This window comes from Pelodiscus sinensis, chromosome 4 (genome assembly GCF_049634645.1).
Source record: "Pelodiscus sinensis isolate JC-2024 chromosome 4, ASM4963464v1, whole genome shotgun sequence".
Taxonomy (NCBI): domain Eukaryota; kingdom Metazoa; phylum Chordata; order Testudines; family Trionychidae; genus Pelodiscus; species Pelodiscus sinensis.
Genome location: NC_134714.1, coordinates 72,693,746 through 72,710,795, shown reverse-complemented (window position 1 = coordinate 72,710,795; position 17,050 = coordinate 72,693,746). Strand labels below are relative to the sequence as shown.

The 17,050-nt window shown below is 40.9% G+C and overlaps 1 protein-coding gene across 1 annotated transcript; it reads left to right on the top strand.

The window, feature by feature from the left end:
* Positions 1 to 168: 168 nt before the first annotated feature.
* Positions 169 to 16,844, top strand: EIF2S1 (eukaryotic translation initiation factor 2 subunit alpha). Its single transcript, XM_006113405.4, has 8 exons — positions 169 to 328; positions 2,800 to 3,041; positions 7,412 to 7,491; positions 8,372 to 8,523; positions 11,770 to 11,876; positions 14,692 to 14,789; positions 15,633 to 15,776; positions 16,297 to 16,844. The coding sequence occupies exons 2-8, from the start codon at positions 2,801 to 2,803 to the stop codon at positions 16,420 to 16,422; spliced, it is 948 nt and encodes a 315-aa protein (XP_006113467.1). The 5' UTR covers positions 169 to 328; position 2,800; the 3' UTR covers positions 16,423 to 16,844.
* Positions 16,845 to 17,050: the final 206 nt, after the last annotated feature.

Sequence of the window (17,050 nt, the reverse complement as noted above, 5' to 3'; positions counted from 1 at the left end):
ACGTGACTTGTTCGTTTTGTACCCTCAGGCGGTCCTCAACTCTATGGTTCTGCGAGTTCGAGCGTGTGCCCCTTTCAGAACCCCGCTCTCCCCGAGCCCCTCTGCTCTCCCCGAAGATCTCGCAATCTATGATTGGGCCTCCAGGTTCTCTCCGTCCCGCCCAGCGGCTCCGGAGACTCTATGATACGGCGAGATCTCGCGCGAACAGGAGATGGGAAGGCGGGTTTCGCGGCTGCGCAGTGAGGTGGGGACCGGGCGCACGCTGAGGCAACAGGGAGACGCTAGACCGAGAGCCCGGAGCAGAGCGCGGGACCCGGATACCGAGCAGGTAACGCCATCGCCGGGCCCCAACGCCTGACGGGAGCTGCGGACCCATCCCCCGAGCGGAGCCTGTTCTCGGCCCGTGGGGTGTTCGGGACAAGCTGGCGGGGGCAGGGCCCCGCGCGGCTCAGGGGTGGGGAAGCGGCTCCCGGGCCGCCGCCGCCTCCTGGGTGGGCCGGCGTAGGGGCCGGCGGCTGGTCACTGCGGGGCGCCTGGCAGCACCCGATACAGTAGCTGGCAGCGCGGGGCGGGTGTCTTGGCACGGCTGCGGTGCGAGGCCCGAAGACTTGAGCTTCGTTTATGCGGGTGCGAGTGGAAGCATGGTCACTCGTATATACGATGGGTAGCTTTCAAGATCAGGACCAAAGTTTTGAACTGATCATTGAAACAGAGGGGGAGCTAGTGGAGCGATATGAACGCAAGCATGGTTACTTCCTCCTGCATTCTGCATGGTCTGAAGCCTCTGCAGTAAATATTCAGGCCCAGACACTGAGTTATGGTAGTTTAGTTGAGCAGTGACAAAGTTTCATAGCAAGCTAGAGGCAATAGATGGCATTTTCTTTGCCACCCTGGCCATCTGATCATATAGGTTTAGTGAGCATTGTGCTGCAATCTTGGTGCTTTGCTCCATGCTGCTAATGATAGTTGTCTTCGGGGGAAGGAGAAATAGGGATGTTAGATATCATGTCATTGAATAGTCATGAAAACACTAAGATTTCATGCGGTCACATGACTATTGGATAGTCCCCATGGGCAGGGCCAGCAGCCAGTGTGTTCCCAGCAAGACTCCTGAGAAGTCCCCTGCCACCCTGCACTGCTGCCTCTGTATCAGTGGCAGTAATGCAGGGTGGCAGACAGATCTGGTCGCAAGGAGAGCCAGTTTAAAAACCATCTCTTCTCATGGACCAGTTGCCTGTCGCCCAACACTGCTGCCACGATCTGAGGCTGTCCTGTGGGATTCAGCGCACCCTCTGTCCGCAGGGAGTTCCGGCCCAGCACATTCAGAGGCTGCTTCATTGCAGCTGCCCCTGCTTCTCCTCCGCTACTCCCTCCCTCTACATCCCTATGGGGGTGGCTCAAGCAGCACCGGGGAACTGGCTTTTAAAAGCTGGCTTCTCTCCCCTCCTCCCCACAGCACCAACTCCTCCCTGGCCCCCTTTTCTCCTGCCTCTGTAGGAGGCAACAAGCAAGGGCCAGGCAGTTTCACAGAGCCAATACGTGTGGGGAGCTAGCTTGAAAGCCAGCTCCCCACATGTATTGGCCCCAGCCTCTAGTAGAGGCAGCTGCTTGTAGCAGGGCAGATCCAGAGCTCGTGGGGAGCCAGCTTTTAAACCAGCTCCTCACGGGCACCAACTCCCACTCTCTCCCCTCCCCTTTTCCTGCCTCTGATACAGATGCAGGATGGGGGATGCATCTAGTCATCAAGATTAACCAATAAGCCTAAGCTATATTTGACTACATGTTGACATCCCTAGAAAAAAAAAACAGTTGGTTCTTTGATATTTTCACATTCTGACTGGCATCACCTTGGCTTACTTACACTTTATTTGAGCTAGCTGTTCTTTGTCTAGGGCCTCATCAGATCTGAGCCAGTTAGTGTTATATTCTCCATTTGTAGTGCATCTCCTTTGGGTCATTGTTGCGCTTCCCCACCCCAAAGTACCTGTTTCTAGAAAGTCTTTCCAAGGAGTCTGAACTGCACCTGGGACGTTCTCTTGGGATACAGACATTCACTACATTGTCCAGAGTCACTCTCCTTGACCTGTAATGTAAAACCTTAGTTCCAACCTCCTACTTTCCTTACACCATTTTGTGTTGTCCAGTAAGCTGGACTCCAGATGATTAGAGCCCTGTGTGGATACAAAATTTGTATCTGTATCTGCAAAAATTCGGTGCAGATATTCGCACTGACATCTGGAGATGCCTGCAAATTTGCAGGGCTCTAGATACAAAATTTGTATCTGCATTCAAAGCCACAAAAATGAGCTGGCAAATATCTGCTTCCACATTGGCGGATGCAGATACTCATGGATATAAAGCGAGTGTCCATGGATTTGCACAGTTCCACAGATGTTTTCCCTGCATATTTGCTGGTTTTATTGAAGTCTTTGTTATGATTTTGGATCACTTTGTAAGTGCAGGGAAAGTAGTTTGTATCTTTTCATCTGTGGTGAGGTTTGATGTTTTAGAGATAGTAGATAATGCAATGTGTGCATGATACTCTCAGGGCAGACTTTACCCTTCAACATGGTATTTCCTTATTTTCAAGGGTGGTTGGGTGATTGGATAGGTTGTGTCTTGAAGAACCTTAACAAGGTTTTATTTTAGACAGTGATAGGAAAAACAAAACCATTATATATCAGTTTTTAATGCTATCTCCCCAAATCCCTTTTGTAGGGCAGTTTTTGCCACAATAATAAGTTAGTGTTGGCCAGTGCAATGAGATGATAATCTTTACTACTTTTGCTCAAATCACAGTATGCCTGGACTAAGCTGTAGATTCTACCAGCATAAATTTCCAGAGGTGGAAGATGTAGTGATGGTCAATGTTCGATCCATTGCTGAAATGGGAGCTTATGTCAGCCTACTGGAATACAACAACATTGAAGGCATGATTCTTCTTAGTGAACTATCCAGGAGACGTATTCGCTCCATAAACAAACTCATCCGCATAGGCAGAAATGAGTGTGTTGTGGTCATAAGAGTCGACAAAGAGAAAGGTATGTTGGGAAAGTGAGGGTGGAGTAGCATAAGTTTATAATTGTAAAAAGCTATGCTGTTAAACCTGGGACCCTGGCTACTTTTTAAGTTTATAATTGGCCTTTTCAAATATACACTGGCTCAAAATAGCATCTGATCATGCAAGCTGCTGTCCTTGTGAGTTATCCTTGGGCAAGTAATCCTGTTGGGGACTCTCAGGGAGATTGGCTGTAAATCATAAAAAAAAAAAAATCATTAATTTAAATCCAGTTTCCCATTGGTAATACTTCACATTTCTTCGGACAATAGTGCAAATCTGATCGCTAAAACCTGTTAATTTACAGCCCAGTGGAACATTTTGCAACATCTAAGAGTATATTTTCTGTGGTGTTTTTGTTTTGTTTTGTTTTTGTTTTTTTTAAGATACTTGATTTTTATTCATTAAGGAAATGACACCATTAACAATTTTTATGTACTAAGATGCAGATGTAGGAGCAGTACATTAGGAATGTAAGAATTAAATCATACACACAAACACAGTAGCACTTACATTTTATTAAACTAAATCTTAAATGTTACATAAATATTTCACATTTGTAATTTCAGCAGTCTCCTGAGTTGCTGGCTGACAGCTGTCCTTAAACTCTCTTTTTTTTAATTTCAAATTTTATTAACTCTTACAGACAAATCCTCAGAACATTAAATGTACAGTGTCCTTAAAACTTCTACAGCTAGCTCTAATCTTCCCTGCTGTCACTGGCATTTTGATGCAGATCTAATTCCAAGTTACTAAAAAAGCTAAGGTTAATTGTGCTTAGCATGCACTTAATTTTGAAGTAAGCCCCATTAAAAACAAGTAGAAGATGGAGTTCCTTTGGGAAAGCTGAGTTTTGCTGAAGTAAAATAAGGAATAGACTTGTGGCATTACCTTTATGGTCTGTGACCAAGGTGCTCCAAAATAAGAGGCATGTTTTATGTAAAATAAAATAAGAAAATGACACTCCGTGGCAACTGCAACTCTAGATTTCTCTTATTGCAGCTTTCTGTACTGTATACTTGGGTGATAGAACCTACACTTAATTAACTAATCAAGCAAGCCATAAGGATTTTTTCTAGCAATATCCAACAGCTGGGAAATTTACTTGTTAAATAACATTTATACCAAAAGGCATAGAGAGAGTCTTGAAGAATGATGCATTGCAAAGTTGATCTACATTGTTCATACACATCATTATCTCCCCATAGGCAGTCTTCCGTATGTTTCATTCTTGCATCTAAGCCCTGGATTTTCTTCTTGCACTGCTTACACTTCACACTTTTTCCTTTTTTACCTACGGAACTAATTTCTTCAAAATATTCCCAAATAGGGTCTGTTGTATACCCAGAAGCCAGGACAGTTTTTCTGTAGCAAAAGTGTAGGGGAATATGTATGTGTGGTGAATAATGTATTCCTTTTTTCTTTCCAGTACACTCTACTGTTCCTTTCTATTCTGCCTCCGTCTTTTCTTACATATTGTGCCTCTGTCTTCAGACAATGTCTTAACTAACACTGCTGTGCTTGGCACGGGTACACTACCACATGGTCACAGTCCTTTCTTATCCAGCCTGTGTCTGTCTTTGTATGTTAGTCTACTGAGAAACAGAAATTGAAAGCCCGGAACTTTCAAGAAGCAAGAGCTGTTTGTTAGGCTGGACAGAGTAGAGCAATTAAATGTAATGAGACTCAGTGTAGGTGTAGCACATATGTGGTAAGATGTAATTGTAACTGTTATTTTTAAATGAGAAATTTAATATTGATGATATTTTTTAAATTTAAAAATCTGATTTAAATTAATTTGGATTATTTTAGATTTTTTTCAATTGATTTTTATCCACCCTGAGAACTGTTCATAGGAAAGAGGAGAAATCATATCAAGGAGGATTTGCAGGATCAGGCCTTAGACTTCTAAAGTCCATGCTTGGTCAACAAACCATAGTGAAGAGGCATTTTCGTTTGAATGCTCAATAGTGCTTTCTGCTTGTTGATGATGAACTTGAGTGAGGAAAACAATTGATCATTGATGCTTCTGGTGCAGTGAGAATAAACAGAAATAATAAATAATTCTCTCATTCACACCACACAGTCCATCTTGTGCAATAAATAAGGCAAGGGTCATCTGTATACTACAGTATATGATGATGTATCTAGATAGCATTATATTATGCATACACATGTGGGTAGAGAGAACCTTAACTTTGGTATTTCCTGACTATTGAGTAATTAGCTTTACATACTGAATTAAATTAGCTTTACAATATGTTTAACCAGTTACCCAATTAAACTATATTTTTCATCCCTAATTTGCGGAAAGTCTGTTCCAGATGAGAGAAGCTGTACTGAAGAATATTTTTTATTTTTACAGATTTCATCCTCTTAACAAATACTCTTGAGGTCACCCATGTCCCTCTTGAACTCTGAAAGGAATTCCTGAGCTGCATTAGTTAGGTTTCCATTTGGAACCCATCAGTGCAGGTCCTTATTCACATAGGATTACCCAGTAGAAAGCATGCCTACCTGCAGTATTTGAGCATGCTGTACTTTCATTTCATCGAAGAACTACAACAGAAACTCAGCCCAAATCTTAGCTATGATACTACAGTATAGAGTTGTTACACTTTGGTTCTGTGATGTGATGGAAGCCTCAAGGGTTAAAGTCTCAAGTAGTGAAAACTACTGGATGATGGTGAAACAAATTATTTTTATTAAGTGGAATGATTTTTTTAATCAAAACTAACAATTAGCAAATGTTTTTTTAAACTAGCAATTGCTCGATGCTTTTACAGGGTAGAAAACCCTAAACTTAGCTGTACTTAACTAATTACAAACTTCTTTGATTACAATTCAACTATACCAAATCACTGTCTCTAATTTGCTTAACGAAAAATACAAAAACAAAGCCAATATAATGATAATAAAAACTCTGTCCAAAGCCAGCCCCTCTATGGTTATTTTAGGGCAGCTGGTGGAGTTAGTCATAAATCTACTTTTACAACTTAACAACTCCTGGGCTTCTATTTCTAACACTTATACTTAGCCTAAAAACAACACTACTACACAACACAAGATTATACAACTTACACAGTGTGGTTAACAGAACTTAGATACACGTTACAGAATTACACAGTGAAATTAACACAATTTAACTATTAATTAAACCAATAACTAATACATTTAAGTAATACTTACAAATCCAGCAACGATAACAACACAAAGACACACTAGAACTCGGAGCATGCTCAGGACTCATGCACCCCTATCTTTGACTCGAAGGGTGGGGAGGCAGCCTCAGGGTGATCAGTCCTTTAGCTGGGCAAAAAATAAGATACGTGCCCTCAATACACGGAACCTCCATCAAACAAAGGGGTTGAGGGTCTTTTTATACAAAAATTCAATGTCTAATGCCATGCTACGGTCTGCATTTGGCAGGGCCTGATAGGCTAGTGATGAGGTAGTATGACAATACTGCCCTATAAGAGTTTTTGTGATGTATGTGTGATCCCCTCGTGGACAGGACTAGACGGGGCATGGTTAGTGTGAGACAGTTGTGTTTTATTACCTTATGTTTTCTCTTGCCTTTAAGACCGGTCAAGCTATGGTCAAATGAGGCTTATCTGTAACTGCAGCTAGGCGCTATCTAGTCATGCTCACCTCCCTGTTTTCTGGTGCCTGTGAGACTCAGGATGCCTGTAAGGTCGAATTCCGTTCACAGACAACTGCATTGTGCGCTTACAAGTTATGCTTTCTCAAAGTGTGTCAGAGGCCTACATTTTCTGTGAGCTGCTTTGTGTGGCTGGATGGGCTATACGTGAAGGCCATGGTCAGAAGAAGCCTGCTTTGCAACAAGAGTCTTACACATTTAGGCTACCAAAAATGCCAACTTCAAATGGTTTTTAGTGTAGCACCACCAAAAATACCTTTTTTATTTGTGTGCCAGTGTCATTATCACTTAAAAATGTGCACAGCTCTTGAAAAGTAGTGGCTAGTTAATCACTGAAGTAGAGCATCAGGAGAAACTTGCATTGAAATTTGGGGCAAATGCTCTTAAATGGAAGCAGTATTTAAAGAATGTTGGAGATACGAACGGTAGCTGTTTTAAGTTGATTTACATTCCAAAGAACATATTTTAATATCCTAAAAGAGGTTCAGACTTCATCATGTTGTTCATCGCTGATTAAATTATTCTGGAAGTTCTGCTTGGCTTATAACTGTTCTCAAAGTGTGATTTGCAAGGCAAGGAGAGAAGGCAAGGGGAGATTCTTGCTCCAGAAGCAAAGTATATTGCTAGATTTTTCCAAATGTTTATACTTTACACTGAATTTGAGTTTATCCAAATGTTTTGCCTCCTATTAGGTTATATTGACTTGTCAAAAAGAAGAGTTTCCCCAGAAGAGGCAATCAAATGTGAAGACAAATTCACCAAATCAAAAACTGTAAGCTGCTGTTTGCACTTTGTTACTTTGCTGCCTTCCAGCTACATACATTGCCAATTAGCTCCATGCCAAGAAAACCACAGAGAGCTGAACTTTTGAGAAAATGAAATGCAGTTCTGGTTCCTATATCACATTTTGATGTGTGGGGCAATGGGGAATGGTTAGACTGGGAGCTGGGACTCCTAGGCTCTATTTTCACCCCTGTCACTGACTGAATCATGTTTCTAGTATAACACTTCATAAATGGGTACAATACGTAAAGCGTTTGAAGATACTAGATGATGACATGGGGTTTATCACAGGGGTGGGAAACCTGCAGGTGAGCACTTTCCTGTGTTGCCATTCCCCCAGCTGGGCAGGAGAGGAATTGGCAGCACACAGAGCTGCATAGTGCTTGTTTCTCATTGCCTTCCCTACCCCAGCAGGGAACCAGTGCTCATGCTCCAGCTGCGCAGGGGACCGCCAAGACTCAGAGACAGCGAGGCGGGAGTGCCAGCACCAGCTTGCTCTGCTGTGGGGAAGGGAGCCCCAAGCCTTGCAGTCTGGATCAAGGCAAGCTGGGTGCCTGAGCCATACGTTTCCCTGTCCCTGGTTTGGTACATAATAGCCTTATACAGTGCCCGATAGGGAATCATTGTCAGCACCCTAAATCTTTAAATGTATAACCTTTTAAACTGCTGCCTTTTATTTGAAAATTGTTTGCTCTTTTTGTTTGTATTACCATAGCATCTGAAAGCTCCAACAAAAAGCAGGCTCCATTGTGCAGTGCACAAACACATAAGAAGGAGGGACAATCTCTGTGTCGCAGAGATTACAATTCAAATAAAAATCTTCACTGACGTCCTCTTCCACCCCACTCCCATTTGTTTATTTGCCCTAGGTTTACAGCATCCTTCGCCATGTTGCTGAAGTGTTGGAATACACTAAGGATGAGCAGCTGGAGAGTTTATTCCAGAGAACTGCCTGGGTATTTGATGACAAGTACAAAAGACCAGGATATGGCGCTTATGATGCATTCAAGCACGCAGTCTCGTAAGGGCATCTATTTACTTGCTGGTCAAATAAGTCTTACGGTTCCTAATTATTGTTTGCAAAGTTTGTTTTAGGTAACATCTGTTTCAGCAGCACTGACTTGATGCTCTCATTGTGGCTCTTTAACCATGGGACCTAGATTTCAAAGATCCTGCTGTATTCTCCCTTGACTGTGTCACTTTGCACAGGCACAGCTTTTAAAAGCAGTACTTTGGTATGGTGTGGAGAATTTTTGAGGGCTTTCTGAATAAGGTGTTTGAACACAGAAGAATAGGATTACAAGTGTTATCAGTCTAGAGGAGACATGGTATCATTGAGATGTCTTGCAGTACTTTTAAAAAAAATAGAGGCTTTAGCATTTGTCTTGTCAGCTCACTTGAATCCAGCTCCTCATTGGTTTGTTTTCTTCTTTCGTCATTTTTAAATGACTTCCAGGAACTGCATATGGCAGATTTTTCTCTAATGTACCAATTAGATCTCATTTAATTTTCTCCAAATTAAGTGTTCCCAAGTATAAGCTTGCAATAATGCAATTCCTCTAAGACAGAGTTTCTCAACCTTTTTTTATACCAAAAACTGTTGATTAACAAACACTGCTCTCAGGGATTGGAAGCAAAAGGTGTGCATCAGTGGAAGTATTTGTACTGAGATACCGACCATTGGCTTATAGACTATTCAACTGCACTTGAGAGTTTACTACACTTTAAACAGTGTTTTGTTAAGTCATTCAGTTCCTCTTACTGGTACCATCACAGAAGGCTCAGCTGGCAAACCAAAGTTGGATTTCTCAGAAAATACTTCCCCCTTCTTCTTTCTTCCCATCTAAAATACAGAATCTAGAAAAGTCTAACTTCAGTCTGGCTCTGGGTAGCAGTGACTGCTTATTTTAACCTGTACATGTTTTCTCATGCCCACCTGGGCAGGTTATTAATCCACCTTTAGTAATTTATGTTTATCATGTGTTGAGATAACTTCAAGTATTGTTAACTAGATTAACAAGGCTCTTGGGTGGTATTTAACATGTATCGCCTATTAAGAAAGAGTTTTAGTGTAATGAAAGGAAGCTCAATAATTAAGGACACATCTGGGTACATTGCTTCAAAGGGGGTCTCAAAGCTCACTGTCTTATACTGTGAAACATTGACCGGGAGTCCATATATAACTAGGGCTATTTTGAGAATTAAACCTGGAAAATTAATTAGTCAAATATAATTTTCAAAGTTGAATTAGGGGCGTCCACCCCGCAACTTTTTTTAAAATTATTAAAAAAAATTGTATTTAAGAACTCTGTATGTAATCATGTACAGTAAAACTGCAATTGTCCGGCGTCCAGAGGTCTGGCGCTCCTGATAGTCTGGCACCAACTGGAACCCGGAAGTGGACAATTGGAGTTGCCCAGAGGCAGCGGCGGAGAGGGGTCAAGAGGAAGACAGCTGTTTAAGGCGGGCGGGGGGAGGGGCGAACCCTCCGCCATGTTGCGGGGAGGTGGTGGAAGCCCTGTGCAGCCAGCTTGCAAGCGGGGGAAAATCAGCTGCCGGCTTGTAAGCAGCGGAGAGGGAGCAAGAGGCAGGCAGTGTTCCCCGCCCGCCTGCCTTAAACAGCTGCCTGCCTCTTGCCGCCGCCGCCGCCGCCGCCACTGCTTACAAGCCGGTGGCTGGGTTTCCCCGCTTGCAAGCTGGCTGTGCGGGGCTTCCACCGCCTCCCCGCAACACGGCGGAGGGTTCACCCCTCACTGTGCCATCCCCCGCTGACACCCCCGCCCGCCTAACCTGTCACAGCACCCCACCGGAGTACCTCCTGAGACTCCAGCATATCCAATAATCCAGCACCCCCTGGGTCACAAGGGTGCCGGATTATTGGAAGTCTACTGTAATTAACTTAATACATGAGTGGACAGGCCAGATTTAAGGTTTTCTTGGCAAATTTGACACTTAGATTTTTTTTTTGAGAATTTAACTGTACAACCATAATGCATAATTAAATATATATTGCAGACATACTACATTAAAAGCAAATGAAAAAATGAGTTATTGGCATTGCAGTGCACACTAGCTGCAGTAAGCATTCTTATCAACTAATTTTAAATCTTAACTTTTGTGCTGTTGATATGAATAAACTTAAATTTTGATTTACATTTTTCAAGGGCTGAACATATAATTGATTATATTATTCTTTTCTCTTACTGAGAAGTGATTGGCTGTGGTGCTATATTTCTTCGTGCACAGGGGCAAATTAAGTCTTAAAACAAATATACCATTTATATAGTATATCCAGGGGCAGATTTTTGAACATATTTAGTCACCTCAAGATGCAGATTCGTACATCTGAAAATCCTGCTAAGTGCCTTCCTAAATAGCTTAAAAATCTGTCTTCCCTGTTCCCCATGTCTGTTCATTAAGGGCCTTTTGAAGTTTGTGAAAGTCTTAAATGGAATACCCTCAAGATCAGGTCGTAAGTTAGGAGAGTGGATCTTCAGGCTTAATAAGGGCAACATAGTCCCCTTTTATAAATTTATATTTTTCAGGATATAAACTGTATGATACACAATCTGTTTGTTATAGTGTGAGCGGTGATTGTACCCAGGGTCTCTGGATCTTAAAGCGTCCACTCAGCTGCTTGAGCTACACTTATTGTTTATTAACAATAAGTCCGTAGTGCAGCTACCAGAAGAGGGAGTCAAAGTGCCATATTGAGTGGGTGCGAGTTACTTAGTTTTATTTTCTTTTACATGTATAGAGTAGTATTTGCCCCAGCCAAAATATTAAGGTATTTGAATAGGTCATTATTTTAAATCTGAGAGAGAATTTCTTTCCTATAACATAGCCTGATTTGCATATGGGATGGAGGATGAGCTCCGTAGATCTGGGTTGCATTATTCACTACAAATATAATATAAATTATAAGCCAGACAGCAGTTATCCCTTCCTTCAAATTAGAATCCATTTATTATGCAGTATTATTTCCTCCCTTGAATGAAAGGCCTTGGCAACTGTACCCTTCCTATATTAAGGCATATATCCACAGGAAAGGCTTTTTTTTATGGAGATGCCTTTATTTCTTTCCATTGTTTAGTTTCTTAGCATAGCTGCCACTTTCTCTATGCACAGCAAATTGCTGTGTCATTATGCTTAAAACTATAGGAGTAGTATCGCATGTTAATATTGCAGCTTGTGTGTCAGCTTGTCCTCGTTTGTACACAGTTTATAGATCACTGTAACATTGTTTAACTTTACTTGTTTGACTCAGAGACCCTGCAATTCTGGATGGACTAGATTTGACAGAAGATGAGAGACGTGTGCTGATTGACAACATAAATAGACGTCTTACACCACAAGCAGTCAAAATCCGAGCTGGTGAGTACTGAATGGACATAATATTGCAGACCATAGCCCCCATGCATAATACAGTAAAACCTGTGGTATCCAGCACACTCAGGGATTAGGGCGTTCCAGTTATCTAAAAATTCCGGTTATCTTCTGGTCCCATCAGCCTAGGAAAAACCAATGGACAATAATAGTAAAACTCAAGTTTTTAATATTGGTAGTTTTGTAGTGTGAGGCATTTGGACTCACATTTCTATTTTGAGTTAAAGATGATTAGTACTTCTTAAATAAAAAATTAAGCCAATCACGGTAAACCAAGCCAAGCTTGTGTGCCTGAAGATGTGACAGTATTGTGGGTGGCGGCAATGCCGGTTAACAAAGTTTTCTGATTAACAGAGTGCCAGATAACAAAGGTTTCACTGTACATAATCACTGAAATCAAGTTACCAAGCATAGTGTACAATTATAAACCCAATTAAAACAATCACTGTTTCTCTATGACGGCATTTGAATTAAGGATGTTAAAGAGTGATACAAATATTTGGCCAATTTGTATCGACTACATGATTAGTTGATAAGGGGGGGCTCTGAGGAGCTGCAGCAGGGGTAGCTCCTGGAGCCAATCAGCTCAGCCCGCTGCGGCTCTGCATTTTAAATTTAAGGAGAGCCACCCAGCTCTTACTGCATTGAAAATGCAGAGGCACAGCAGTCCCAGACCGGCACTAGCCAGGACTGCTCTCGGTCCTGACTCAGGCCAGGTCCATCCCCTGTTCACAGCCAGTCCCGGCTGCCAGGAACAGAGGCTGCTCTGGCAGCATCCCCTGTTCACAGCTGCCAAAGCTGGCTGTGGACAGGGCTGCTGCCGGATCAGCCTCTGTCTGCAGCCAGCCTGGGCGGCAATGAACAGGGTCTACTTTGTGGAAGCGGCCTCTTTCCCCGGGGGTGGGGCACAGCCCCCTGCTGGGAAAGGCAGCAACACAGTGCTGGGCGGGATTGGCTTGTAAACCTTAGCACTCTCTCCCCCTGGCTTGCTGCCTCTCAGAGAGGCAGTAGGGAGCGAACAGTCAAGGACTTGGCTCAACTACCCAATAAGCTTAGCCTTATCGGGTAGTTGAGTACTTGACTACTCGCTTGCATCCCTAATTTGAATGAAATAGCCTAATTTTGAAACAGCAGTCCTTGAATAAAATGCCTTTCAAATTGTTGTCTTCGACCTGTCTCCAAATCCCATGATACTGTTGTGGGCTTTTTGTTTTTGTTTTTGTTTTGTGTTTTTTGGGGTAGGAGAGAGGTCATTTCAGCCTGTGTTAGCCACAGCCTACTAGCCCAGTGTAAGAAACATTGCTCTCATTAAGTATTCTGTAGGCTTCTTTCTGATGTCTGTATTGCTAATCATGGATTGCTGGACTGAAAGGAGCTTCTTGGTAGGTAATCCAGACCATTCCATTGCACAGGCACTTATTAAAATATTCATCAGCTGCTACTGATTAGTCTCTCACCTTTGAACCTTTCTAATAAGGATGATTTTACAACTTCTCTTGATGGCTTCTCTCATTGCTACTCATTATATCTTTCTTGACGGGCTGATTGAACCCAGTATAGATTGCTAAAAGCCTTAATCTGAATGGTCAGCCATATAATGGAACAGGCCATGTACTCTTATCAATATAATTTAGTGGATAGTTACACATGTGAGACTGTTGCAAAGGGATAGAAAATGCCCCTCCTAAAGCATTAGCGGGCAATCAGCATTGTGGTTTTTTTTATTTTGTATATCTGGGTTGAGGGAGATGAAGACGACAGCACAAATTAGGGTGTGATGTGTGAAATTGTTAATATCTAAAGCTGGTGCTTCATTGTACCACATGAATCAAAACTGTGACTTTACATAGATAAATACATTCTGTTTATATACTACATCAGATCACCAGAACAAAAGGTCTCTGACTAGATTCTCATAAAATGAATTAGAATAAATGTTCTCTCACTGAGTTTTGATTGTCTGTCTGTTATTCTGATAGTCTGAGTTGGGATTGAACTCTTTGTCTTGTACAAAACTGGAATTTTCCTGTGGGCTTTTAGGGGTCAGTCTGAGGCTGACTAAAATGTTTACTTTGTCCTCCAAGTTTAATTGCAACTGCTAAAAATCATGAGGTATTGTGAATCACCTGGGTGAGAGACTAATCTACAAATGACTGATCTGTGCAACATATACATGGATATAAACATACAGGAACCTTTGGTGACTAATCAGGTAATAATTAACAAATACAAACTTGTTCAGAATCCTCCTCAGACAATACGAAAACAAAACATGGTAATTAGTTCAACCATAAACTAATATGGTAGTATGAAAACTCCCAGTGCCTCTGGGGCGGGGCCTCAGATGTTAATGTTGACAGAATTTTTTTTTCTGAGGTGGCATCTCCTTTAGTTGGAGCGTTCTTGATAGTGCTTTCATTTTGCAATCTTCTGTTATCACTTTTTTATATTTTAATGTTGAATTTAAGTCTCTTTCTACATGAAATGCAGTTACATTGTTATTGAATTTACTTGATTCATTAGATTTTTTTTATTATTCAATATCATACAATTTCAAAGCACTTAAGCTTCAAAAACTCTTATATACTTCATAAGTATTTTCATCATTTTATAGAGAGGGAAACAATCAATCATGGGAATCTTATTTTCAAAGGATATTGAAGCTGTCCTGAGGAGTAGTGAAATTTTTTTTTTTTTTTTTTAAATCTTTCTCCTGGAAAGAATTGTATAATGTTCTATAATTTGGAACTTTTGAATTTCTGTTTTTCTTTCTTTGTATTAATTGGGTTTGTCTTTGTGTTAGACATTGAAGTTGCCTGTTATGGTTATGAGGGCATTGATGCAGTGAAAGAAGCTTTGAGAGCTGGTTTGAACTGTTCCACAGAGAACATGCCAATCAAAGTAAGCCACATTTATAAACTTATGTCAGGAATTGGTGCCAGGAAGCAGTTTAGTGACTTATCAAGGTGCCTATTTGTCAAATGCATTTTTTTCACCCTCTTCCCATTCCTTTGTCTCTGAAGTGACCTCAGAGTTAATTGTGTTAAATTAGCTGACAGGATTAAAAAAGACAGGCCATACTCTAAATCCATGGTTTTTCAGCCTATTTACCATTGGGGGGCTGCATCTAGTACTGTCTGTATGTCTCTGAAGATATCACATGAGATTGTGTGCTGATTGGACCACAAGTTGAAAACCACTGTTCTAGATAAACTCTGTTTCTTTAGACCTGTTGTTCCTGGATATATTCCTGCAGTAGATAGCAGTACTGCCTTTTATCCACAGGGACCAGATGGGGAACCACAGAATACTTTTAGCCAAAATGGATTTGGTTGCTCATGTTGAATTTTAAATGGGTCACAGTCTTCCTAGCAGTCTTCTACCCAGATTTTTAGTATACTAGATGCAATCACGAATAATTATTTTCCAAAGCCCTGAAATCACCTTTTATTTTCTGGGAACAACTAGCATTTCTCTTAAGAGCAAATAACTCCACAAACCCAATTTACTCAGAATAAATGCACTCATTGCTTCATTTCAAACATCAGTTGTTTGCAAAAGCATATGATGTGCTACTTTATCTCTATTTTAGAAATGGGCAAATGGAACCAGAGATAATACCCACTTTGACAAATTCCCTAATGGAAGGCAATCTTGATCACTTCAGCTTTATTTTTTGTTGTAGGTTTCTGTATGGTCTGGTTTTTTATAATAAAATTTGCCTTTTTTCTTCAATTTTTATAGATTAATCTGATAGCTCCTCCTCGTTATGTGATGACCACCACAACGTTGGAGAGAACAGAAGGCCTCTCTGTTCTGAATCAAGCCATGGCTGTCATTAAAGAAAAGATTGAGGAGAAGAGAGGAGTCTTCAATGTGCAGATGGAGGTGAGAACATTTTCTATATTAAAATGCTCCCTTTTTGCTAACTATTTTAGAAGAGGAAGAAATCTCACTGGAAATGTATCATTATAAAAAAAGGGGGCACCTGCTTTTTGTTGAACTAATATTCCTGCTTAAATATAAACTGTTAGTAACCGATTTTATTTACCAAAAATACTTCCCTGAGATACTGATAAAATTTGTTATAAAAACTCAGATTTAAAAAAAAAAAACTAATAAAATGCTGGTAGAATTGTTTTGTTTTGTTTGCATTTTCAGTCAGATGCTGTCAGGTTTTCTTTGCATTAGCTTTAGTGTTTGTTTCTAGTACTGCAAGGGATATTGAAATCATATGCAGTAATAATATTTTTATTTTTCATAATGTAGATTTGAATCTACTTGATCTCTTCCTCTATTTAGGATGAGAATCAGTGGAATAATTTTTTGTATCTTTGATGTTTTATACTAAGTCTAAAAGAGGTTAAAGAACACCAAATGTTAATGGTATGTGTGCCCTGTCTTTCAGCCTAAGGTGGTTACTGACACAGATGAAACTGAGCTTGCAAGGCAACTGGAAAGGCTGGAGAGGGAAAATGCTGAAGTGGATGGAGATGATGATGCTGAGGAAATGGAAGCAAAAACTGAAGACTAAATTTCCTGGGATGAGTACAAGTAAAGGAGTATGATAAATTGGACACCCAGATACTGACTCCCTGGTCTGAAAAGTTTCCAGTATCAAAAACACCAAAAGCAGATACTTTCTTAAAGTATTTGAATGTTTTAAAAAGACCAACATATGGAAACCTCTCAAACTTCATTTGCTCTCATAGAAGCTTGCGCAAATTGAGTTCTTCAAAAGAAAGTTACCTACTTTCATTGAAGACTCAAATCCACTGGGCCAAGGAGGGACCATTGATCTTTGCTTAACATTTGCATATCTAACAACTCCAGATTGGTAACAATTTGCAGCTTAGTGAATGTCAGGTTTCCTGAGAGCACCAAAACCAAGCAAACCTAACACTTTTACACAGAATGTATTCAAGTAAATACTCAATAAATTTCTGGGATATATAACTTGCGGCTTCTTTTTTTGTTGTTGCATATTCTATATTGCTATGACTCATGGATGAGGGAAGTAAAACTGAAGTTTTCTTTTTGGAATAGAAGCAGATTGTACTTTTATTTAAAATGAATGAAAATATATTTTATAAATGCAAACTCATCTCAATGCCAGAACAGGCTGTTCTAGAGCATGAAAACTTTGAACAGTGTGTTACCCA